General features: G+C 41.9%; 1 protein-coding gene across 2 annotated transcripts in view; it reads right to left on the minus strand.

The window, feature by feature from the left end:
- NFATC3 (nuclear factor of activated T cells 3) overlaps positions 1–26293 on the minus strand; it is a 102744-nt gene that overhangs the window by 54419 nt on the left and 22032 nt on the right. For both annotated transcript variants that reach the window (XM_004600578.2, XM_004600579.2), the window contains exons 2-3: positions 6454–7588; positions 273–435 (exon numbers count right to left, since the gene is read on the minus strand). In XM_004600578.2, the coding sequence (XP_004600635.2) occupies positions 273–435; positions 6454–7588 (1298 nt within the window). The remainder of the gene's footprint in view (positions 1–272; positions 436–6453; positions 7589–26293) is intronic.

Here is a 26293-nt window from a genome sequence, read left to right on the forward strand (position 1 = left end):
ATTACTATAATGGCAAGAACTGAGTCAAATGTATATGAGGTATGCTAAGGAAAATAAATAGGGCTTCTCCTCTACACAGGAAGGATTTGAAAGAACACCAAATATCATCCCACCCCATTTCCACAGGGGCATTAAGTTGTAGGCAGTAAACAAATTATTATTATTACTATTCTCTAGAATTTTTCACATACAAGCAATAAACTGCTCTTCAGGTTACCTTCTGTTTTGTGTGTGTGTGTTTCTATTAATAGTATGACACCAAAATCTCATACCTTTACAACAGGATGTCCCCCAGTTGATGCTTTTACAGCTCCTCGGCTACCCTCGGTTTCATAATGCGCTCGATGATGAGTTTTAGGCTGCACTTCTATTTTCAATTCATACTGTCCAAAGTGAGTTGGTAAAGGCCAGTCTAGTGGAGGTAACGAAGATGTGCTATAAATAAAATACACAGGGAAATATTTACTTCATTATGATACTGATAAACAGTGGTACAAATCAACAACTTCTGTTAACCACAAAGTTTTCTGAAATAAAAATGCACTTAGCAAGTTGTGATATTGAATATGTTGAGCAATTCTTAACTAGAATTTTGTTTTATTTTGTAGGGGCTCACATGCAGTGAGGCTCAAGAGTTACTCCTGGTTTTGTTCTCAGGAATTATGCCAGTGGTGCTTAGAAGTCTAAGGGATGCAAGGGATTGAACCCAGGTAGGTTAATGCCCTACCCGCTGTACTATATCTCCAGACCCTAGAATTGTTTTTAATCAACTGTTTGGGCTCTCTATTCATTTCTTAAAATTTGCGAACTGGGGACAGAGAGATATTATAGCAGTGCTTTGTACACTGCCTATCTGGGATTGATGCGGCATCCAATATGGTCCCCCAACCATTACCAGTAGAGATCCCTGAGGCACAGAGCCAGGAATAAGCACTGCTGCACGTGCTCCTCGCCCCCTCCCTTATTTATTTATTTTTTGTTTGGGGCTGGAGTGTGGCTCAGTGATCCAATTTCTGCTTTACATATGTAAAGTCTTACATTTGATCCCCAGCACTGCCAAAAACACTATCTAACAAAAAGGGGGGGGGGGTGAGCTGGAAATCACATCCACACTGTAATTTTATACCCAAGCAAACAAGTGTGAGAGAAACATAAAAAATTGAAAGTCTAGGGGCTGGAGCAATGGCACAGCGGGTAGGGCGTTTGCCTTGCACGCGGCCTACCCGGGTTCGATTCCCAGCATCCCATATGGTCCCCTGAGCACCGCCAGGGGTAATTCCTGAGTGCAGAGCCAGGAGTAACCCCTGTGCATCGCCAGATGTGACCCAAAAAGCAAAAAAAAAAAATAATAAAAAAAAATTGAAAGTCTAGGGCTTAGGAGCTAGCTCAAAGGACTGGAGCACAGGAGAGGCCTGGATTCAATCCTGGACACCACACGGCCCCCAAGCACACAAGCATCCCCTGAACAATGCCAGCACTCTTCACCCCAAAAAGCAAGTCTTCGTTTATGTGTACCAATCTCCAAACCCATCTACATATTTGTCTCAGTAATATCCCCTCCCTGGTGTGTATCTCTGTTAAGTCAGCCAAACACACGTTACTTTCCCCATTGTTCTTTTCTATCATTCTAAAATACTGTTTATATTCAACAAAATAATTCAATGAGGTAAAATTTTAGTATCAGTACAAACACTGCTGACAAATCTGACAGCCAACTACAACATCTCTGTCAATTTTAGAGATACTATCAATTGATTGGTAATTTAAATAGTAAATAGTTTAGGGGCCAACTCAAGGGTAGAGCACTTGCCCTGGATGTATGAAGCCCTGGATTTACATTCTCATCCCCTCTCCCCTCTCCTCTCTCTCCCTCCTCCCTCCTCCCTCTCCTCCTCCTCCTCCTCTCTCTCTCTCTCTCTCTCATACACACACTCACACTCTCCATCTAATTTAAATAGTTCAAATCAGTCTTTCTCAGTTGGGGTAAATGACTCCGGTGGGCTCATAACACTCCAAGTGGGCCAAAGGTCAAAACTGCATGAATGTGTTGTTACAGCATCAGATTAGGGGGAGCAGCAGTTATAGGTCCACGGGAAGAAAAAGAAGTCACAAGGGTGCCATGCTCAGAAAAAGGCTGAGAAAGCACTGGTTTAAAGGAACTTAGGTTCATTTAGGTATATTAAATTGCAAATATAGGCATAAATAAAAAGGACAACTTGGGACCAAAAAGATAGTTCAAAGGGCTAGAATGCATGCATGGCACATGGACTTTCTGGGCTCAATCCTTAGCATTAGTTTCCTGAGCACTGCCAGAAGTGATCACAGAACTGTAAGTGGCCCGCAAGAACCAGCAAGTGTGGCCCAAAAAAACAAAAACAAACAATAACAACAGGAGCTGAAACCATAGTACAGAGAGTAGGGTGTTTGCCTTGCACGCGACCGACCTGGGTTCGTTCCCAGCATCCCCTATGGTTCCCCAGCACTGCCAGGAGTAATTCCTGAGTGCAGAGCCAGGAGTAACCCCTGTGTATCACCGGGTGTGACCCAAAAAGCCAAAAAATAAATAAATAAATAAATAACAACAAAAAACTCCTGAACAAATCTGAATGGAACTGAAGCCAGAAAGATGTATGAAAAAGTCTTTATGAGAAATTTTTAAAATAGGGCTTTTCAGGTCTTTTCACCTCCAAGATGCTATCATTCCTACTGTAAACTTAATTGCCTTTTAAATGTCTTCAGCTTAGTTTTACTTGCCATTATAAAACTGAAAGGTAGCACTGTAGCACTGTCATCCCATTGTTCATCGATTTGTTCAAGCAGGCACCAGTAACGTCTCCACTATGAGACTTGTTGTTACTGCTTTTGGCATATTGAATATGCCACAATAGCTTGCCAGGCTCTGCTGTGCGGGCGGGATACTCTCGGTAGCTTGCCAGGGGCTCTCCGAGAGGGACGGAGGAATCAAAACCGGGTCGGCCACGTGCAAGGCAAACGCCCTACCTGCTGTGCTATCGCTCCAGTCCAAAACTGAAAGGTATTAATTTTTATTAGCTCGAAACAATTTAATCTTGTTAACCCTCAGCCTGTTTTAGTACTTCGTCTGCAGACTTTGAAAATCCCTAAAAAGATTAAGATAATCAGAATCCAGAAATATTCATAGCAATGAAAAAGCAGGAAAAGAGAAAGTAAACAGGATCTCTAGCAAAACATGGGTGGAAAAAAAGAAAAGAAAGTAAATCCATTTTACTCCATGTGGAGATTTAATAAATTATAAAGTTATCTGTTCTTGGGCTGGATATAGAGTATGGCATTAAGGTGCACGCTTCGAGCCAGAGCAATAGTACAGCAGTTAGTGTGCTTGCCTTGCATGCAGACTACCCGGGTTTGGTCCCTGGCATCTCATATGGTCCTGGAGCCTGGCCAGGAGTGGTCCCTGATACTGGTGATGGGATTGATGTTGGAGAATTGTACACATGGAATTTGATCATGAGTAACTGTAAAATTGGGTGCTATAAATAACTTCGTAAATTACAGCACTTCACCAAAAAAAATTCTAAAAAATAAATAAGGTGCAAGCCTTGTATGCAGCTGACCCTGAGCATCACCAGATATAACCATGGAAGACATTGAACATTGCTTAGTGTGGGTCCTGAGGGTCCCAAACATACCAGGGTAGCCCAGGTATCCCTAGCACCAGAGTCAAATGTGTCTGTGTGCCCTTGCATCAAGTCATTGCTCTGGTTGACCAAGAAAGGCTAGGTTTCCCAGGTCTCTGAGAATTGCTTAGAAGGTCCTCTCGATAAGAAGCCTGTTCTTGGGCAGTAGACATAACTAAGTACTTGCTTAGCAGACGCACAGGTTTGATTATTTGGCACCAAATGGCCTCCTAAGCATACCTAGGATAACCCTGAGCAGAGCCAGGAAATCACCCCTGAGGACTATATGGAGTGGGTCAGCCCCCTCCCAAAAAACCAAGAGTACTTGTTCTTATGAGTTACATACAAATTGATCTTGTAAGTGGTATTGTGATAACTAACAAGTCATTTTGGAAAAAGAACTATTACACTATTTTTGCTGGATTTCTTGTTTGTTTTTATAGCCATACTCAGCAGTACTGAGGGCTTACTCCTGGCTCTGTGCTCAGGGATCATTCCAGGCAGTGCTCAGGACACTAAACTTTTGTGGTGTTTGGGACTGATTCTGGGTTGGCCATATACAAGGCAAGTGTCTTACCTGCTGTATTATCCCTTTAGTCTATTACACTGCTCTTTATTCCAGAACTTAGCTGAACTTGTGATCCAAATGCATATGTATATTATATAGAGGAAAAAAATGTGTATATATTTTGTGTATACATATAATATAAAAATTCATAATCTTTAACTCTTCAAGCTCTTGTTCTCCCTTCAACACACACTTGCTTGCTTCTCTCTGTTTCTTTGCTATTTCCACTCTGGAGAAGCCTAAGTTCTCTCCTGAACACATACCTCCTCTCCCCTCGTATCTTTCCAAGTAAGCTTAAATTAAAACTACCTTGCTTTACTTAGAAAAAGGGTATAGCCCCTGCACCCAGTATGCCGGTTCCAGGACTAAATCTCCAGGCCACATGGTGGCAGAGGACCCGGGCTGCCCTTCCCCGGGTCCACGCCCACCCAGTGGACTGGATGTCAGGCCCACAAATTGCCTCAGGGTGGCATCTTAGTGTACCAACAGCCCTGGCCCAAAGACTCCCAACTGAATCCCAAAATGGATTAGTGCCATAGATATCTTGGAACCCAATCATTTACAATCTAGAAATTTACATTTACAATGACGGCGTTTGAGCTCTCATGATACTCAAAATGAGCAATGGAAAATAAGTTATCTAGCTTCTGTCTGCCCCTGGGAGGTAGGCTTGAATGGTGGTGAGAAATTTCGAGCAAAACATCATGCCCAAAATGAGAGAGAGTATTGGAGAAATTGTCTGCCACAGAGGTAGGGTGAGGACTGGAATGTGGGTAGTAGAAAATGTGCACTGGTGGAGGGATGGGTGTTCCATTGTTGTATAGCTGAATCTCAATCATGAAAGTTTTGTAACTCTATCTCACAGTGATATAATTGAAAAGAAAATAAAATAAAAAGTAATGTGGAGTTCATGCCCAATTCAATCAGCTTAATCAATGGCTGAACAAATAGTAGTATTCCTACATTAAAAAAAAGGATATATACACATACACAAATATGCACATATCACTGTCATTGTCATCCCATTGCTTATTGATTTGCTCGAGCAGGCACCAGTAACGTCTCCATTGTGAGACTTGTTGTTACTGTTTTTGGCATATTGAATATGCCACAGGTAGCTTGCTAGGCTCTCCGAGAGGGGCGGAGGATTCGAACCCTGGTCGGCCACGAGCAAGGCAAATGCCCTACCTGCTGTGCTATTGCTCCAGTCCTGCATGTACACATAAACAAATTATATTAAAATTATATATACATACACACAATTTATTACAAACATCAAGTTTACATTTTTATACTTTTTTTTTTCAAATATAAAAGAATAATCCAAAAGTCCTAGAGCCAGAGCAATAGTACAGCAGGTAGGGCATTTGCCTTGCCCACAGCTGACTGAGTTTGATCCCTGCCATTCCTGAGCCCACTGGGATTAATCCCTGAGTGCAGAGTAAGCCCTGAGCATCAGATAGGACCCAAAAACAAAATCCAAAAGACATAAAGAAAAGTGCATTTACATAATTAACAATTTCCTCTAATATATGAAATCACAAACTTATAAAAGCAAAAGACAAAAAAAGTTTAATTACTATAAATATGAAAAATTTTTATTTGTGTATTAAGCTCATAATATATAATGTCTGTTATTCCCTAGCAAATTTATTAGTAACTTAATTCATACTATGATTAGTTTTTTTTGTATTTTTTTGATAAGAAAATTCCTCTTAGGGGCCTACCGCTGGTAGGGCGTTTGCCTTGCACGCGGCCGACCTGGGTTCGATCCCCGGCATCCCATATGGTCCCCTAAGCATCGCCAGGAGTAATTCCTGAGTGCAAAGCCAGGAGTAACCCCTGAGCATCGCTGGGTGTGACCCAAAAAGCAAAAAAAAAAAAAAAAAAAAAAAAGAAAGAAAATTCCTCTTAAAGCTAAACTGGCTAGAGCACATGCTGTGCCTATAGGAACCTACAGCAGTCCCAGAGCACCACCAGGTGTAAAACAGCCAAAGGAAAAAAAAAATTCCCTTTAGTAATTTATTATGAAAGTAACTTATTCTATTTATTCTATAAATAAATTTAGCCTATCTAAAAAAAGTTTCAAGATGCAAAGGAAATTAAATACTTATTAAGTCAGCTGGCAGAAAAGAAGAAAAGGAAAAATGGTCAAACCATTTTATATAGATATTTACTAACAAAAATCCACAGCATAAAAATGGCCAGGAGCCATTTCTGTCAACTCACCGAAATATAGGGGTGTGACCAGGCTTTGGTTTGCTCCAAGTAAAGGGTGAAGGAACTGAAAGAAATTGGTCACCGGATGAATCTTTCTTTAAAGGATACTGAGATCCAAGGCCATCATCTACTGAAGTTTCCCGGGATGGTGATAAACTCCCTTGGTCATCTGAACAGAGCTCTAATTTTCCTGGTAGTATGGTAGCTTGATCTTCAGACGTCTTCCTGGTCTTCAGAGGGATATCAGTGTCTACATAGTACTGAAATGAAATAAGTGTAGGGCCAAGACCCGATCCACCCTGGACAGAAGTATTGAGCCAGGTATCTTCTGTTACACTACCCCTAGGGGAGTGACCAGGAGAAGGAACAGGTGAATGATGGGGTGAAAGGGACCCAGCATAACAAACCTCGGCACTAGAATGCCGTCGTTTCCCACAGGGGGAAGTGGGCCTCGACGATGGTCCTGAGGCTGGCCTGGGACTCAGCCAATTCTCATCAGTGATGCTAGATCTAGGAGAGTGGCAAGGAGACTGCCTGGGTGACAGGGAGTGTCCAAGTCCATACTGTTGATGCCAGGAATCTTCTCCAGGGCATCCCCCAGGAGAGCCACCAGGAGAAGTCAGAGGGGATCCAAGAGTAAATCGGGCAGCTGCTTCATTCAACTCTGAATCCACATCATCATAAATATGTGAAAGAGATTCACAAGAAGATGCATCTGAGAACCAGCTCCTAGAAGAGATGCTGCTGGCAGGACTAGGACTAAGGGAAGACTCCCGGTAGGCTGGCTCAAGAGGAAGATAAAGGTGATCTCTAGAAGGCCTTTCCAGGTATTCCCTTTCTGGATCATTTATGTGTAGATCATCTTCATGAGCATCTATTTCTTGATGACAGTTAGGAGAGATGGATGTGATTTGAATACTTGGGCATTCAAAGGGCTTTGAACCACCTAATGGACTGTACTTAGATTCAGGAATCTCACATGTTCCTTCATAGTTTTTGTGACCTTGAAGCTGAAACGATGGTGACAAAACAGAAGAGTGAGACGGTAATCCATGATGTGGTAAGCAAAGTGGTGAGTGTAAAGTGGATGGAGGTGGATCTACATTTAAGATGTAAATGGATGTACGATCAGCAGGCTCAAGATCTATGGAGGGGAAAGCAAAAACAAAAAAAACAAACAAAAAAGAACAAAATAAGAAAATTTAAATGTATAAAATACTAAATGAGAAATTAAATTACAATAATTGAAACATAATAATGTTTATCATTAGCTTTACTAAAAAGCTTTTTTTAAATTATATTTGGTTATTTCTGTAGATATACAAAATTACTACATATCTATTCACACAATTATATATACTTTTCCTTTATTTTTATATTTCTAAAGTGAAAATTTTCTTAAAAACCTAGTAAATTTGTAAGTTCAATCATATCCACAATTCTGAAAAACATTCATAGAATTATTTAAATGATATAGTCATGGAGAACAGGCACTGGTGGAGGGATGGGTATACTCGATCACTGTATGATGAAACAAAAGCACAAGAGTTTGTAACAGTCTGTAACTATTTCATGATGATTCATTAAAAAATAAAAAATGAAAAAAAAAAAAAATGATATAGTCAAATAAACTCAGCCTCATCTGGGAGTCTACACGCTAAATGTAATAAAGGAAAAAAGTCTTTGAAAGGCTACTATTAAGTTTATCCATACACTAAGCTTATTAATATAAAGACTCAAACCCAGCAGACCTAGACTAGTCTTTTCTATCATTAACTAGAAAACCTTTAGGTCAAACTATTTAACGTCTCCAAGGCTTCAATTTCCCTTGAGTAAAATTCAGAAATTTGGGAAATTTTTTTTGGTTAACTGTAACAGCTTTTCCCTCCATAGTTATGCCATCAAAATTTTCTATCTTTGGTCATAGCAGAACAAGTTACAGAACTCATATGATTCCACTAGGTACTTCAACTCAACTGAAAAATAATTCATCAGGGATTCCAACTTAGACAAAATGTTGAAATAATTTTCATGAGACAAGAACTTTCTTGGGGCTGGAGTGATAGTACAGAAGGTAGGGTGTTTGCCTTGGAAGTGGTGGCCAACCTAGGTTAGATCCTGGCATCCCAGATGGTCTCCCAAGCACAGTCACAAGTAATTCTTGAGTGCAGAGGCAGGAGTAATGTCGAGCATTGCCAGCTGTGACCCAAAAAGCCAAAACATAAAATAAAAATAAAAATAACTTTCTTTTCATTTTTGAGTCAGACCTGACAATGTCCACGGACTACTTCTCTCTGGCTGGTGCTCAGGGAAACCATGATGTTTCGGGATCAAACCCAGGCCTTCAGCAAGCAAAGCATGAGCTCCAGCTCTTTCAGCCATCTCTCCAGACCAAGAAATGGAAATTTTAAAATATGCCCCTTGCTGGACTATTTAGTATTAGACAAGTTCTGCCAATTAATTATTGAGAATGTTTTCAGCAATTAGCATGTTTTACAACTCTGCTTTTGGAAAGATTATAATCCATTTTTACAGAGAAAAACAACTACTAGTACAAGGTGCTCCAAAAACCTTCACTTTTCCAAGACATCACTGAGATGCGCAGAGAAGTGGCTCAAGTGGTAAAGCATAACCCCTGCTTACAGAAAGCTGTAGGTCTGATCTGATACCACAGGACACCTGAACACCTCCTGACATCTGACACCTGGGAGCCCTCAAGTACTACTCAGTGCACCACCAGTAACAGCCTAAAACAACAATAAAAAGAAACAAATGAGAAGTGAAAAAATTGTTTATGGTTGAAGAAAAAGAACAAACCATTGAGATCATGTTACTTCAATATATTTGTACCCCTAGAAAATAACATACATTTTCAGACACCTGACACTGCTTTTAGATTTTGAAAGCTTTAAGACATTCTGTAGATGGTGACCATATCCACTCGTTTTTACATGCACTGGGCCAGTGAGACAGCTGAACTGGTTGGAATGCATGCTTGGCATGCAGATCCCTGGGGTTAGTCCGCAGCACTGCTGGGGAAGGCCCAAAAATTAATCAAAAAACGTTTTTACATGCATCAGAACAAAAGCCATTTGTTTAAACACTGGTTCCACCATTCCATAATTGCACAAAGTAGGGCAAGTTTTTTTAATTTACGGAGCTGGAGCAATGGAATAGCAAAGAAGGTGCTTGCTTTTCACACGGCTGTCCTGGATTCGATCCCCTAAGCCCTGCCAAAAGTACTCCCTGATTATAGAGTGAGCTAGGATTAAACCCTGAGCATTGCTGAGTGTGGGCTCCCCAAAAAAAGTTTTTAATTTACATGAACCTCAATTTTCAGAGGCAATATTTTAAAAACCGGCAAGGACAACAAATATAAAGGACTATTTTAAGACAAGCAACCTAAAACAATGACTAATATTTAACAAGAACTCAACACATGAAAATTATTTTTTCTTTCCCATTTTAAAAATTTTATGTGGATTTATGGCATATTTTAATTTTTTTTAAATTTTTTGGCCCACACCTGATGGTGGTTAGGGATTACTCTTGACTTTGCACTCAGAGATCACTCCTGGTATTATTTGGGGGACCATGTGGGGTGGCAAGGAATCAAACCTAGGCCAGTCACATGCAGGGTAAATGGCTTACCTGCTGCATTCTTGCTGGCCTCTGACATACTTTTAAAAACAAACTTTTAAAAAATTCAGAGACAGAGGCTGGAAAGATGGTATTGGGGGGGGGGGGGGCACGGCGGCGGAGGGGACGGCTGGAGACAGTGGGAAAGCACTTGCCCTGTACACAGCTGACCCAGGTTCAATCCCTGGCACTACATATGGTCTCCCAAATACCACCAGGAGTGACCTCTGAGCAGAGCCAGGAATAGTCCCTGGCTTCTACAGGGTTCTCCCTGACTTATTTAGCTTAACATGACACACCACTATCCAAGTTGCAACAAAAGCAAATTTATCATTTCTTATAGCTGAGTAGTAATCCACTATGTATACCACGATTTCTTTATCCACCCATTATTGTTGGACATTTGGTTTGACTATTCATAAACAGCACTGCAATGAACCAAGGTGTGCATATATATTTTCAAATTAGTGTTTTATGTTCTTAGGGTAAATGGTGAGCAGTGGAACTGCTGAGTCATAAAGTTCATTTTTAGAACCGCAGAACCAGTAGACAGATCCACAACAGTGAATGAAGATTCCTTTTTCACCACATTCCTATCAGCACTGCTTGTTTCTGGACTTTTTCATATAAGCCATTCTCACTGGTGTGAGGTGATACCTCATTGTCATTTTGATTCGTATGACCCTGAAAGAGCCTCCAATGGTTGGGAAAGATAAGTAAGGAGAAGCTGCTAAAAATCTCAGGGCTGGGACGAATGGAGACGTTACTGGCGCCCACTCGAGTAAATCGATCAACAAGATGACCAGTGATACAGACAGTGATTTCTCTGATAATCAGTGATGATAAATACACTTTTTTTTTGGGGGGGGGCGGAGTGGACCTCCCAAAGGGCACTCAGAAGGCCCAAGCAACTGTCAACAAACCAGGTCACTAGTTCAATGTAAAGATCCAAGGCTGGGGCTGGAGAGAGAGCACAGCGGGTAGGGCGTTTGCCTTGCACATGGCCGACCCGGGTTCAAATCCCAGCATCCCATATGGTCCCCTGAGCATGGCCAGGGCTAATTCCTGAGTGCAGAGCCAGGAGTAACCCAAAAAGAAAAATAATAAAAATAAAAAAATAAAATAAAGGTCCAAGGCTGCCATCCTGCTGGGGGCCCTAAATGTGGGGGGTTACAACTGCCACCCTAGTGGTGTTGAAAGCCTCCATGGCCACACTTACAGGAGTACACAGGGACTCCAGTTGGTACCTGGCAATTCGAGGGAACAATGTGGAATAGAACTCCCATCACCTATAATGCATCCTAACTATGTACTATCTTCAGACCTTTTCCATAAATATGTTGATCATCTTTGTCTTCTCTGAGCATGTGTCTTAACATTTTTTTTTGACTAGCAAATACATAGCAGATATATTCTAGACAGTAAAGCTGTAAGAGTATTACACAAAAGTTCCTATTTTCAGAGCTTCTAGATACAAATCAGGTGGTGGTGAAAGGAAAAGTAAAGTAGGGAAAGGAGGATACAATGGGAGAAGGGGAAATTAATTTAAACAGAAATGTCAGGAAAGGTTTCTTTTCTGTAATATTTGAGATTAAAATACAGGGGCTGGAGTGATAGCACAGCGGGTACGGTGTTTGCCTTGCACAGCCGACCCGGGTTTGAATCCCAGCATCCCATATGGTCCCCTGAGCACCGCCAGGAGTAATTCCTGAGTGCAGAGCCAGGAGTAACCCCTGTGCATCGCCGGGTGTAAACCAAAAAAAAAAAAAAAAAAAGCTCATATATGTAATATATATATATATACACACACATATGTACAAACACACCAAGGAACTGATATATACAGAAATCTAGAAGACTGCAGATAGAGAAAAACAGTGAGTTAAAGTCTTGAAGATAGAGCATTCTTGGTGCATATTAAAGAAGACGACCAATGAGAAAACATCTAAATGGACAGAAAGAATGACAGGGGAGGGATAATAGACCGGTATTTATAAGGAGGCACCACAGAAACAATAGGATTGTTTTAAACGGTGGGTTCTAAATAAAGTATCATGATCTCATATACATATTCTGATACATATTTACTACTGTAATAATCCATTATCAAAATAGTGAAACATAGAACTTGGTAATGAAGTCTTGTAAAAATCAGAAGAGGCAGTTAAGATATCAGATTATTTTATTAAACTAGAGCTGAAACACTGGATATGAGAAAGGAGTCAACTACAACACCAACATTTTTTTTGGTTTTTTTTTTTTTTTTTTGGTCACACCCGGCGATGCACATAGGTTATTCCTGGCTCTTCACTCAGGAATTACCCCGGGCGGTGCTCAGGATTAGAACCCGGGTCGGTCGCGTGCAAGGCAAACGCCCTACCCACTGTGCTATCACTCCAGCCCTACAACACCAACATTTTAGTTGTGAACACCGTTTATAACTAGTGAATGGAAAGAAGAGGGATGGAAAAAGCATGAATACAAAAAGTGATGGGGGAAGAGATAGAGAAATAGCACAGTGGAGAGGGCTTTGCCTTGCACATGGCCAAACTGGGTTTGATCCCCAGCATCCCATATGGTTCCCCAGACACTGCCAAGAGTAATTCCTGAGTACAGTCAGGAGTAACTCCCAACATCGCTGGGTGTAATCCCAAAACAATACAACAAAAACAACAAAAAAAGGCAATGGCTCTGGCACAAGGGATTGTACAAGCTAGGACTTAACCAAGCAGTTGATTCTGTCCCCTAGGGGAAATTACACTAGAATGTTGGGAGTTTGGGGACACAATAGTAGCCTCAGGTGCAATTTTATGGGCAGTGAATAAAATTCAGGGGGCAGGGGCTGGAGCAATAGTATATAGCAAGTAGGGTACTTGCCATCCATGCGGCAACATGGGTTCAATCCCCAGCATCCTATACAGACCCCAGAGCAACATCAGGACTAATTCCTGAGTGAGTGCTGAGCCAGAAATAACCCCTGTAAGTAAGCACTGCCGGGAGTGGCCCCAAAATAAGCAAAAAACAGGAGGAAGTAGAACAGCAGAAGCATAAAGAAAGTTTCTAAAAAAACTTTCATAAGTTTTTGATCTCTTATGTATCAGATGTGAAGTCATATGATTATTTTCCAAGTAAACACACAAAATGCAGGCTATAATTGATCAGCTGTCAAGTTCACTGACAGGTATTAACAAATGTTGGCAGCTGAGTACAGGTATAGTGATAGGAAGTACACAGCATGCATGGAAATATGTATCTGCAGTAACTTGTTTGCAACTCAATAAGCAGTAAGCAACAGTGCAAGTGTAGAAAGCATTTAAAATTGGGAGCAGGGGGAGGTCAGACAGCAGGTAAGGAACTTGTCTTGCACATAGTCAAGCTGGGGTTGATTCCCAGCACCACAGAGCCAGAAGTAAGTCCCAAGCACTGTCTGATGAGGCCCAAAAACCAAAAATTAAGTTAAAAAGTTTGGTTTTGGGGACTGGAGAGGTAGTACAGTGGATAGGGGCCACTTTTTTTGTTTGCTTTTTGGGTCACAGCCAGCAATGCAGAGGGGTTACTCCTGGCGCATGCACTCAGGAATTACCTCTGGCGGTGCTCGGAGGACCATATGGGATGCTGGGAATCGAACTTGGGTTGGCCGCGCGCAAGGCAAACACCCTACCCGCTGTACTATCACTCCAGCCCCGCCACTTTTCTAATTATATAAATTGTTTTAGCTCTAGAAAATTTTATCTCCCATGTTATGATAAATACACACATAAATTTTATTCTTTTAAAGAAAGCATTATAACTGAACCTAAGGAAAAATGTATACAATCAAGTCAGAGAGACAGTACGGGGAATAGGAGTTCACCTTGCATGCAGCAGACTCCAGTTCAATCTGCTGAACGCCTGGAGGTCCCCTGAGCACCTCCAGGAGCACCCCCAAGTATCACTGGTTGTGGTAAAGCCCCCTCACCCTTGCAAAATGTAGACAATATAATATTGAATTAAAGCTTATTTAAATAGCTAGAAGCAATATGATACCAATATGCCTGATTTGCCAAAAAAGTTCTAGTAACTAAAGCCTTCAAGACTACGCGAAGGTTTGACAAAAGTTCATGCTGATATGAAAGATAAGAGTGATGACTGGGGAGGCTGGACTGATAGCACAGCGGGTAGGTTTGCCTTGTACGCTGCCGACCCGGGTTCGATTCCCAGCATCCCATATGGTCCCCTGAGCAGTGCCAGGGATAATTCCTGAGTGCAGAGCCAGGAGTGACCCCTGTGCATCGCCCGGTGTGACCCAAAAAAAAAAAAAAAGAATGATGACTGGGGAACAAAAATTGCCGAGGACTGAATGTGGACCTCTTGCATCCATCACACACACTCAGAACACTGACTCATCTCCCAGCCCATCAATGAGTTTTTAAAAGGGAGTCTTTATATTTTAGAGTGATTTTTTCTATTTCCGATATACAGCATGCCCAATTTATCAAATCTATAATAAAGTATTTAAAGTTGGAAACAGTTTCCTTATAAAATATGTACTAGGAGCTGGAGAGAGAGTACAGCAGTTAGGGCAGATGCCTTGAATGGAGCTGATCCCAGTTCTATCCCTATCACCATATGGGCCTCCAAGAATGACCAGGTTTGGCTCTGGAGGTCTCTGACTACTGCCAGGATGGCCCTAATGGTCACCGGGTGTGACCCCTAAAAGACAACAAGAAGAACAAGAATTTTCTTTCAGCTGATTTTTTTTTTTCTCTTTTGGCTTTCTGAGTCACACCCAGTGATGCTCTGGGGTTATTTCTGGCTCTGCACTCAGGAATCACTCCTGACAGTACTCAAGAGACCATACAGGATGCTGGGATTGAACTTGGGTCAGCTACATACAGGGCAAATGCTCTACCCACTGTAATATCGCCTCAACCTCTTTTTTAGCCAACAATGCCACTTATTCAAAAGATAACTGAGGACCAGAGAGATAACTCAAAGGGCTGGAGTACATGTTCTGCATGTAGGAGCCCCAGGTTGTGTCAAACATTGCAGAGATTAAAAGACTAAGAACAAATTTTTAGAGGTGTGCTTCTCCAGCAACCCTCCCCCACCCCCATCACTAAGTCTAAGTTCTAGAAAGTATGTAATTTCACTATTGGCAAAACTCCCAGGTTCAGACTTCCAACTCGTAAAATCTCATCTCTTGCTTTAGTAATCTAACCAATCTCAAAATGTATCTACAAGTCTGTGTTTCTTCTGCCAGCAGGGGGCCCCACTCAAGCAAGAAGTAATGTGGGCAAACACAGGTTGCCAATGAATGTTTTTATTCTGTAAAGTAAGCAATGGCAAACCATTGGCCCACAGACAAAAATGTACCTACCATGTTTCATCAAAGTCTATAAATTAAGAATGGATTTAAATAGTTGAAAACAAAATCAAACCAAAATCATGGAATTTGATCATAATTCAATCCCCAGTACAAAGAATAAAAGAGAAAACAATTTTCTATTTTGTTTTGTTTGGGGGCCATAGCCAGCAGTGGCTGGCAGTGATCAGGGGTTTCTCCTGGCTCTGCATTCAGGGATCACTCCACACTGTCCTTAGGGGACCTTATGTGGTGCTGAGGGATTTTTCCTTAGGGGATAGGGGGTCTTCTCAGCAGAATCTAGTCTGGGGTGGTATTTGGTCGAATTGTGTGGGGCTGACAGTTGAGTGTTTGGGTCAGTGGCAGTGCTGGCAACCACTGAGACCGTCCTGATGATGCTGGGGGGTTGAGGGAGAGAACAGGTCATGTGGCTCAGGGATCAAATACATGCTAGGCATGTATTCCAGATCCCTTAAGTTATCTCCCTAGCCCCTAAATAATGATTTATGGCAGGAAGGATATAAAATTCAAACTGTTGTTTACAATTGAAGTTTGTTGCTGATGGGTTTTTACTTGTACAGTTCATACCTGATGATGCTCTGGGAGCAAGAGTCACTCCCAGCAGTGCTCAAGTGCCACCAGAGCCATATAAATAGTTTACTGGAACATAAAATTCATTTTGTATAGTTCATGCATATACATTACAGCTCATGATTACTTTCACACAACTGAATGGTATGAAATATGCCTCCCATTGCTGCCTTAGAGACGAACAAACTGCAGTGACCCAGTTCTAACTTGCTAGCACTGAGAGCAAAGCATGGTGGTGTTACAACCTTTTCTCTAATTTATCAGTGCAAACCTGTCACTTCAAACCAGGAAAGAGAAAAGTGAACTATGAACTGAATGTCATGGTTTTAAAACACAATAGAGTGTGGGTCATTTTGTTATCAAATTAAATGGCAAAGCATTATGCTTATGCAATGTTATTCTATTCTTTAAGAATACATTATACACCAGAGCTATCACAGTAATCACTTAACACAATACTCCAACTCACAAGGAAAACAAAAGAGAAATTTTTAAAATAATGTCTACCACAATAGTATTTTTCTTAAAAAAAAAAAAATTTTAAATGAGGCTTCAGCCAGAGTTCCTGAATGTCTCACTGTTACCAAGTAAAAAATTCTATTACTGGGCTGGGGCAATAGCACAGCGGGTAGGGCGTTTGCCTTGCACGTGGCCGACCCGGGTTCGATTCCCAGCAACCCATATGGTCCCCTGACCACAGCCAGGGGTGGTTCCTGAGTGCAGAGCCAGGAGTAACCCATGTGCATCACCGGGTGTGACCCAAAAAGAAAAAAAAAAACTTAAAAAAAATCTATTATTAATGTTGATTATTCTGTCTGATTTCAACTAAAAAAAAAATCTTATTCAAGAAACATAGACTGGGCTCAGAGAGATAGTACAGCAGGGTAGGGTGCCTTGCATGCAGCTGACTCAGGTTCTATCCCCGGTACCCCATATGGTTTCCTAAGCCCTGCCAGGAATTATCACTAAATGCTGAGCCATCTAGTAAGCCCTGAACACTGCTGGTGTGGCCCAAAACCAAACCAAGAAAGAAAGAGGACTCACAGGTTGACACTTCATAATTCAAAACTTATTGTAAGTGACAATAATCAAAATGATCGATGTTGGCCTAAAGACAGACACACAGGGGCCAGATAGTTCTGTGGATAGGGCTCTTGCCTTACACAGCTGGCCCGGGTTTCTCCCTGCACTCCATATAGTCTCCCTGAGAGGAGTGATCCCTGAGCACATAGCCAGGAGTAATCTCTGATCATGGCCCTAAAACAAAATCAGGAGAGATGGAGTGACAGTAGTATAGGAGGTAGGAAGTCTGCTATGCACATGACTGACCTGAGTTTAATCCTCGGTACTGCATATGGTCCCCAGAGCTGTGCCAGGGGTGATTCCTAAGCCCAGAGACAGAAGTAAGCCTTGAACAACTGTGGGGTGTGGACCCAAAACAAAAAACAAGTGTAGGTGAAAATATGAAGAAACCTCACACATTAGTGGTAGAGGAAAAGTGATATTATGTAGCCATTTGCACTACCTCAAAAAATTAAACACAGTGCCCGAGTGCTAGTGCAGTGAGCTGGGATAAGAGCTGGAATGCATGCTTTGCATGCAGGAGGCCTGGGTAAGATCTCTGGTACTGCGTGGTCCCCTAAGTACTACCAGGAACGACCCCTAAGCACCAAGCTTGGAGAAGTTTAACAAAGAAATTAAACACAGAATTGCAACAGGAACCAGCAATCCCACTCTAAGTATACATACATATATACACACATATATAATATACTCAAGAGTACACAATTATTATTTTCAAAGATATTTTCAAACATCTCTACACAAATGTTTACAACAGCATTATTCATATAGCCAAAAGGTAGAAACAATCCAAATGTTCATCATTAGCCGAATAGATAAGGAATTAATGTACATGCATACAATGTAATGTGTTCAACCATAAAAGATATAACCTGTAACCTGGGGGAATCTAGAAAATATGTAAGGGAAAGAAACCTGACACAAAAGGTCAGTCACATACGGCATAATGAAATAATGCATTTTATGAATCATGTCTGTAATACAGAATCACAGAAAAAGAAGCTAGAACAGATTACCAGAAGAGGGTGACCGAAGGCCAGAGTGGTAGTACAGTGGGTAGGAGGCTTTCCTTCTGCACATGGCCGACCCAAGTTGGCTCCCGAGCACCACATATGGTCCCAGAGTTCAACAGGAATGATCCCTAAGCACAGATTCAGTACTAAGCACTGCTGGGTGTGGCCCCAAAACAAAAAGAGTGATTGCACGAAGCTGTGAATAATACCATTTACTAAATACCAATACATACTTCAAAGTGGTTAATTATAATGTTATATATCACCTCACTAAAAGACAAAAAAAAATGGTTTTTGTTTTGTTTTTGGGTCACATCTGGCCATGCTCAGGGGTTACTACTAGTTCTGCACTCAGGAATCACTTCCTCATGGCGCTTGGAGGACCAAATGGGGTACTAGGGGTCAAACCCCGGTGGGCCCCATACAAGGTAAGAGTCCTACTCACTGTACTAGAGCTCTACCCATTGTACTCTCTCTCCAACCCCAAAATAAAAACAAAATTAAATGAATTTCCTCAGGATATTCCAGCGGTTGAACATTTCTTCTAGCTGTATGAAAAACCAGAGTCCAAGCTCTGGAACCACCAAACTCCCCGGCACCAGCAGGTGTGGCTCCTATAAGAATAATTTGGGCCAGGGAAATAGTACAAAGGCTCGACCCCATGGGAAGTGCCTGGTTTGATCTCTGGTACCACATGCCACTGATTCCACCAGCATTGTAAGGTGTTGTACTAGAAGCCCCACCCCCTCCAATTGCATTGCTGGATATCATTCTTGAGGTCCCCAAGTACCAATGCAGTCGCCCTGGTGGGTCCTAGCACCTCAGGGCCTGAGCAATATCACATCCTTGGGCCATAACATTAAACTGTCAAGCTCATTTGGCTAAAAATTAGAGAATGGGGGCCAGAGAGATAGTACAGCAGGTAGGGCGTTTACCTTACACAAAGCTGGCCGAGTTCAATCCCCAGCATCTCATATTGTACCCCCAGCCGGTCAGGATAATTCCTAAGTGCAGAACCAGAAGCAATTCCTGAGCATCACAGTGTGTGACCCAAAAAGAAAAAAAAAATCACCCTGAGCACTGTTTGGGAGTATTCCCTGAATTTTAAAACATTAAAATTGAGAGGCCAAAGAAAAAGTATAGGGAGGGGCTGGAGCGATAGCACAGCGGGTAGGGCGTTTGCCTTGCATGCGGCCAACCCGGGTTCGAATCCCAGCATCCCATATGGTCCCCTGAGCACCGCCAGGAGTAATTCCTGAGTGTAGAACCAGGAGTAACCCCTGTGCATCGCCGGGTGTGACCCAAAAAGCAAAAAAAAGAAGAAGAAAAAGTATAGGGCCTAACTTGAGTCCAACTTGAGTCCCACCAACCCCAGTTCAAATCTCTGGCATTATGCATGTTGCTTAAAGCATCACCAGGGGTCATTGCTAAGCAAAGAACCAGGAATAGCTACTAAGCACCGCTGGATGTGTCCCAAAAAATAAAATAAAAGGCTGGAGCAATTGTACAGTGGGTAGAGTGCTTACCTTGCACACTACTAACTGGGGTTCAATTCCCAATACCACAGATGGGAATTGTGGCCCCAAAACCAAAACAAAGTAACAGAGAACTTTTAGAAAAAGGACAAAAGATAAACATTTACTCATGCCCTACTGAAACTCTAGTAAAAGGATTTTTTAAAGCTTAAAAAGCCAGGGCTGAATGAAAAACTTTGTCTCATGGTGATTCAATTAAAAATAAATTAATTAATAAAATTTTTAAAAGCTGAGGCCAGAAAGATAGTATACAGGTACCAGGTTCAATTCCTGGAAACCCACATGGTTCCTGGAACCAGGAGTGATCGCTGAGTGCAGAGTCAGGAGTAAGCCCTGAGCACTGCCAGGTGTGGACCCCAAACAAACAAAAACAATAATAAATAAATAAAGGTAAAAAACTGTAAGAACAAAGAGAACAGAAGATGAAATGATAGCAACAAAAACTTTGGAAGCTGGAATGCAGGACACATAACAACTATTTAGCACCTGAAAAAACTAAAACTAAAGCCAGCAGAGAAATGAAAACCAACTTCCAACAAAAATCTCCAAACACTCAAGAAATGCACTCACTACCAGGAACTTTTGAAAGAGGAGTTGAAGGGAAAGCTAAAAACAAAAGCCGCTACACATAACTTTAATGAGTTACTAGAGTCCTTTCTGATACTGAAGGTCTGCCTCTGTAGATAGAAGACTAAAGATTTTCCAAAGAGAGTTTGATTTTTTTCTTTTTTCCTTTTTTTTTTTAAACTGAGGAACAACTGAGAACCAGAGAAATCACAATGAAAAGTCACAAAATTAAAATCTCTCTAAAACTTCTATAATAAGTGCATAGAAATTTTCCCTCCCTTGGTTTACTTTTTGAAAGGCTTATAGTCTTGGGAATCTGATTAGTCAAAGAAAAAATGACCCACAGTCAATAGTATCATGCAAAATCTAGTATTGCTCCTACAGGGAATCCTGCAGTTAGCAAATACTACTTGTGATCATAAAACTGCCATTAAGATTTTGAAAAAAATAAGACAGACATATCTTCAAACATCTGAGAAAAGCTTTAATATTAAAACAAAGACAAGAAGAAAAATAAGGAATAAAGTCTATGCAGTTTTACCAAATAAAAGTTCAAAATAGAAACAAAATTTATACTCAATAACTTGGGGAAGGTATGCAAATAACTTGAGCCGAGTATGGCCCCCAAACCAAACACCAAAAAGATAAAATAAAAAATGATCCCCTACACATCAGTAGTATAACTGGAAGTTCAAGGGAAAACTGAAAGGTTAAGTTGAAGAATTTTCCAGTTAAGCAGAGACAAATAGGAAATGGAAGAAAATATTAGACTAAGTTGTACATGAGCCACTTGATTCTATAAACAAATATATGTACAACTTTGACAAAACCCCACCCAAAAAGAGAAATAAGAAATAGTACTTTAGAAACAGCAATAGAAGAGTTAACAAGTACCACAGCTGAAATTTCAAGTTTTTTGGGGGGGTCACACCTGGCGATGCACAGGGGTTACTCCTGGCTCTGTACTCAGGAATTACTCCTGGCGGTGCTCGGGGGACCATATGGGATGCTGGGATTTGAACCCAGGTCGACTGCGTGCAAGGCAAACGCCCTACCAGCTATGCTGTCACTCCAGCCCCTGAAATTTCAAGTTCTTAAGAAGAAAACTTAAAAATAAAATTGCTAAGGGTCAACTCGAGCAACACCTTAAGTTAGAGGAAAATGGTGAGCAATGCCTAAAATCTGTGAGAAAATTGTATCTAATCTAGAATTCTAAAACTAGCCATAATTTAAAAAGTGACTGGGGGATCTTTTTGTCGTCCTGATCACCACATTCTCTTGTGTGGTGGCAGGGGTAAGTAGTTTGCACACACTCCACTGTGCACAGATATAGGGGATTCAGTTTTGTAAAACTGTCTTCCCAACCCCTCTTCCTCATCAGATACTAGTAATAAGTCTATATTGTTACTGTGCTTCTGACCAACTGACTACAGATAGGAGGTTTTAATGACCTACGCTTTGAACTTTCTATACCAGTCACAAGCTCAGCTTTATTAAGATGTACTTCTAACCTACCAACTATAAACCAAAAGTTCCCATGATCTCCTCCTTGGGTTTACTTAATTTGGAAGAATGGATTTAAAAAACTAAGAGACTATATATCCCTAGATTACTAGTTTATTATTGAAAAGGACGGAAGCCAGGAACAGCTAAACTGAAGAGATGCATTGCGCTTGCATGGGAAAGCGACGGAGCGCTGTGTGTGGAAAAGGGATGGAGCTCTCCAGGTACACCACTTTCTCTCGACCTCCACTTGTTCAAAACCCTAAAACTCTCCAAATTCAGTCCTTAAGAGTTCCTTTTTTTTGGGGCTGGAGAGATAGCACAGCGGGTAGGGCGTTTGCCTTGCACGCGGCCGACCCGGGTTCAAATCCCAGCATCCCATATGGTCCCCTGAGCACGGCCAGGGGTAATTCCTGAGTGCAGAGCCAGGAGTAACCCCTGTGCATCGCCAGGTGTGACCCAAAAAGCAAAAAAAAAAAAGAGTTCCTTTTTTTTTTTTGACTTTTTGGGTCACACATAGCAATGCTTAGGGGTTACTCCTGGCTCTGCACTCAGGAATTACTCCTGGCGATATGCTCAGGGGACCATAGTGGATGCCGAGGATTAACCCAGGTAAGCCACGTGCAAGGCCCTACCCGCTGTGCTATGGCTCCAGCCCCAGAGTTTTGTTTGTTTGTTTTTGCTTTTCTGGGTCACACCCAGCGATGCACAGGGGTTACTCCTAGCTCTGCACTCAGGAATTACTCCTGGCAGTGCTCAGGGGACCATATGGGATGCTGGGAATGAACCCGGGGTCGGCCGCGTGCAAGGCAAACGCCCTACCCGCTGTGCTATTGCTCCAGATAGCACATAACCCCAGAGTTTTTATGGAGGCTTTAATACCTAAGCACAACACAGTAGCATGCTGGACACTGATCAGTGGGAAAGACTAAAAATTCTGGCCTTGGGGTCTGAGTGCTAGTACAGTGGAAGGTGTTTGCCTTGCAAGCAGCCAACCTGGGTTCGATCTCTGGCATCCCATATGGTCCCTCGAGCTCCGCCAGGAGTAATTCCTGAGTGCAGAGCCAGGAGTAACCCCTGAGTATCATGGATGTTATCCAAGAAGAAAAATAAAATTGGCTTTCTCCCCCTCTGTAGAAGTCCATGTTCTCTTAAACATGCATAAACATGTATTTTGGGGCTGGAGCAATAGCACAGCAGGTAGGGCATTTGCCTTGCACTCGGCCGACCCGGGTTCGATTCCCAGCATCCCATATGGTTCCCTGAGCACCGCCAGGAGTGATTCCTGAGTGCAGAGCCAGGAGTAACCCCTGTGCATCACCAGGTGTGACCCAAAAGCAAAAAAAACAAAAACAAAAACATGTATAAACATGTATTTCACTTACTCTTTCAGACACCTTTCTCATACATCTAAATTTCTTTCAATTAAAAAAAAAAACCTGAAAATTCCAATCACATGATCAGTTCCACTGGCAACCAATCCACATCCTTAGGTTTTGAAAGTCACATCAGTAATAAAGACTTTAACATTTAAGGTTTTTTCACTGCTCTGTGCCAGAAATGGGAACATGACCAGATATATACCTATTATATATTATATTGCCAGAAAAATACTTTTTTTTTTTTTTGGTTATTTTTGAGTCATACCCAGCAACGCTCAGGGATTACCACTGGCTCTGCACTCAGGAATCACTCCTGGTGGTGTGCTCAGGTGACCATATGATAGATACCAAAGATTGCACCCAGGTTGGCCTCATGCAAGACAAGCATTTTACCATAATAGCTCCAGCCCCAGGAGAATACTTTTTTTTTTTCTTTTTGAGTCACACCCAGCAACACACAGGGGTTACTCCTGGTGGTGCTCGGGGGACTGGGATTGAACCTGGGTCTGCTGCGTGCAAGGCAAATGCCCTACCCACTGTACTATCACTCCAGCCCTGGGAGAATACTTTTTAAAACACTGTATAGTCTCAAAGTTTTACCTTCAGTAGTGAAAGCACTCACTCGAAACAAGTATTAAACAACCAAGCAAGAGGCTGGATAGCAGAGAGGTAAAGGTACTCACCTTGCTTCCTACAGACCCCTATTCGAATACCCAGTATCATATATGGCCCCCAAGTACTGCCAAGGTCACTCCTGAGTACTGATCCAGGGACAGACCTTGAGACAGCTAAGTGTGGGCACAAACCAAAGCAAATAATTAAAAAAAAACAACCAAGCAAAAGGAGGGCATGTATAAAAGATAAATAAATCGAAGGAAGGAAGGAAGGAGGGAGGGAGAGAGGAAGGAAGGAAGGAAGGAAGGAAGGAAGGAAGGAAGGAAGGAAGGAAGGAAGGAAGGAAGGAAGGAAGGAAGGAAGGAAGGAAGGAAGGAAGGAAAAGTAAAGTGGGACTAAAGCGTACAGGAGGGGCTGGAGTGATAGCACAGCGGGCGATTTGGGTTCGATTCCCAGCATCCCACATGGTCCCCCGAGGACCGCCAGGAGTAATTCCTGAGTTCATGAGCCAGGAGTAATTCCTGAGTTCATGAGCCAGGAATCCCTGTGCATCGAGGGGTATGACCCAAATAGCAAAAAAAAAAAAAAGAGTACAGGAGATAGGGAGGCACTTGCCTTGCATGCAGCTGACCCAGTTAGATCCCTTACATATGGTTCCCTTAGCACTGGCAGGGGTCACTCCTGAGCACAGAGCCAGGAACAGCCCATGGTATGGCCAGAAACCAAAAAGAAAAAGGTCTCCTGAGCCACTATAGGAATGATCCCTGAACAGCAGTTAAATCCTAGAACACTGCTAAGTGTGGCCCCCCCCAAAAAAATTATATAAAGTCAAAGATATTTGAGTGGATTGAGATGGGAGGTCTCAAAGAAATATGTAGAGCAACTGAAGTAATAATCAGTCCTTATTATAGGCCCACTCGAGCAAATTGATGAGCAACGGGATGACAGTGATACAGTGCTATCAGGCACTTTAGGAGCCAGAGCAATAGTACAGCAGGTAGGGTACTTACACAGCCAACCTGGGTTCGATCCCCGGTACCCCACATGGTCCCCCAAGCCCGGGCAGGAGTAAACCCAGAGCAGCTCTGGATATAGCCCAAAAACCTGGGGGGAAGGCACTTTAAAGACTCGGAGAGATAGTAAAAAAAATTAAATGGGGAGGGCACATGGACATATGACTCAGTGAGACAAATTTCAGTATGTTGAAATTAGATTTTGGCACTTGGAGGAGACTCTAAGAATTAAATTAGCATTACATACATAAAACAATGACAACAATAATTAAATATAGAGATATTAATTATTATCATTAATAAAGAAATAAAATATAGAAATATAATAATTATTTTAATAATTATAATAATTCCGACAGAGGAACCCAGGTATGTGGGACTTGTGGCTAAGACCTCCAAGCCTGCTCGGATTAGAACTGAGCCTCCTCCACCCAGATCCCCAGTTTTCCAGTAGCTTGGCAGTCACACCCACAAACTACACCCCCCCTCCCCCCGCCCCAGCCACGTAATCTCATCAATGGCCCAAGATCCAGAGACTATAAAACAAAGCTCCCGGAAGAGAGCAATGCAGAATCTCAAACGGCAGAGCCTGGCAAGCTACCCATGGCGTATTTGACATGCCAAAAACAGTAACAATAATGGGCTTCATTCCCCTGACCCTGAACGCAACAGGGACAAATGGAGACATTACTGGCGCCTGCTGGAGCAAATCTATGAACAACTGGATGACAGGTGATACAGGTAAATAGGAAGGAAAGCTATTTATAGCACAATAGATAGCCATAATAATACCACTGTCATAATCACTGTCATCCCGTTGCTCATCGATTTGCTCGAACGGGCACCAGTAACATCTCCATTGTGAGACTTGTTACTGTTTTTAGCATACCGAATATGCCACGGGTAGCTTGCCAGGCTCTGCCGTGTGGGCGAGATACTCTCAGTAGCTTGCCAGGCTCTCTGAGAGGGGCGGAAGAATCGAACCTGGATTGGCCGCGTGCAAGGCAAACACCCTACGCACTGTGGTATCACTTCAGCCCCATAGAAAATATTGATTTTTCTATGGTATTGAGGAATGTTCATGTATGGGAATGAGAGTTTATGAAAAAACTCATTTTCTCTTATGGGAAGTTATAATTGTCTACAACTGAAAAATCAAGAAACAGCCATAGTGCATGATATGTAAAATGTACATGTAAATACTAAATTGCAGAAGAATTTAAAGCAGGGCTGGAGTGACAGTATGGCCAACCTGAATGGGGACAGTTAATCCCCAACATCACCAGGAGCAATTCATAAGCATAGAGCCAGGAGTAAGCCCTGAGCAGTCGGGTGTAGCCCAAAAGCAAAGAAGAATTGGGATTGGGAGACATTTTATTGTCTGTAGATTCAAAATACTACTAATCAAAGTTTTAAAATAATTTTCTTAGAAACTAGCAAACAGATACTCAACTTTACAGGAAAGGCAAAAAATGCAGAATACCAATTAAGCACTACCCAGAAGAGGGTGTATAGCCTCAGAAAAGAAGCTTCAGAAGAATATAAAGGCCGTGGTAAGAATATA

This window comes from Sorex araneus, chromosome 8, assembly GCF_027595985.1.
Source record: "Sorex araneus isolate mSorAra2 chromosome 8, mSorAra2.pri, whole genome shotgun sequence".
NCBI classification, from domain to species: Eukaryota; Metazoa; Chordata; class Mammalia; order Eulipotyphla; family Soricidae; genus Sorex; species Sorex araneus.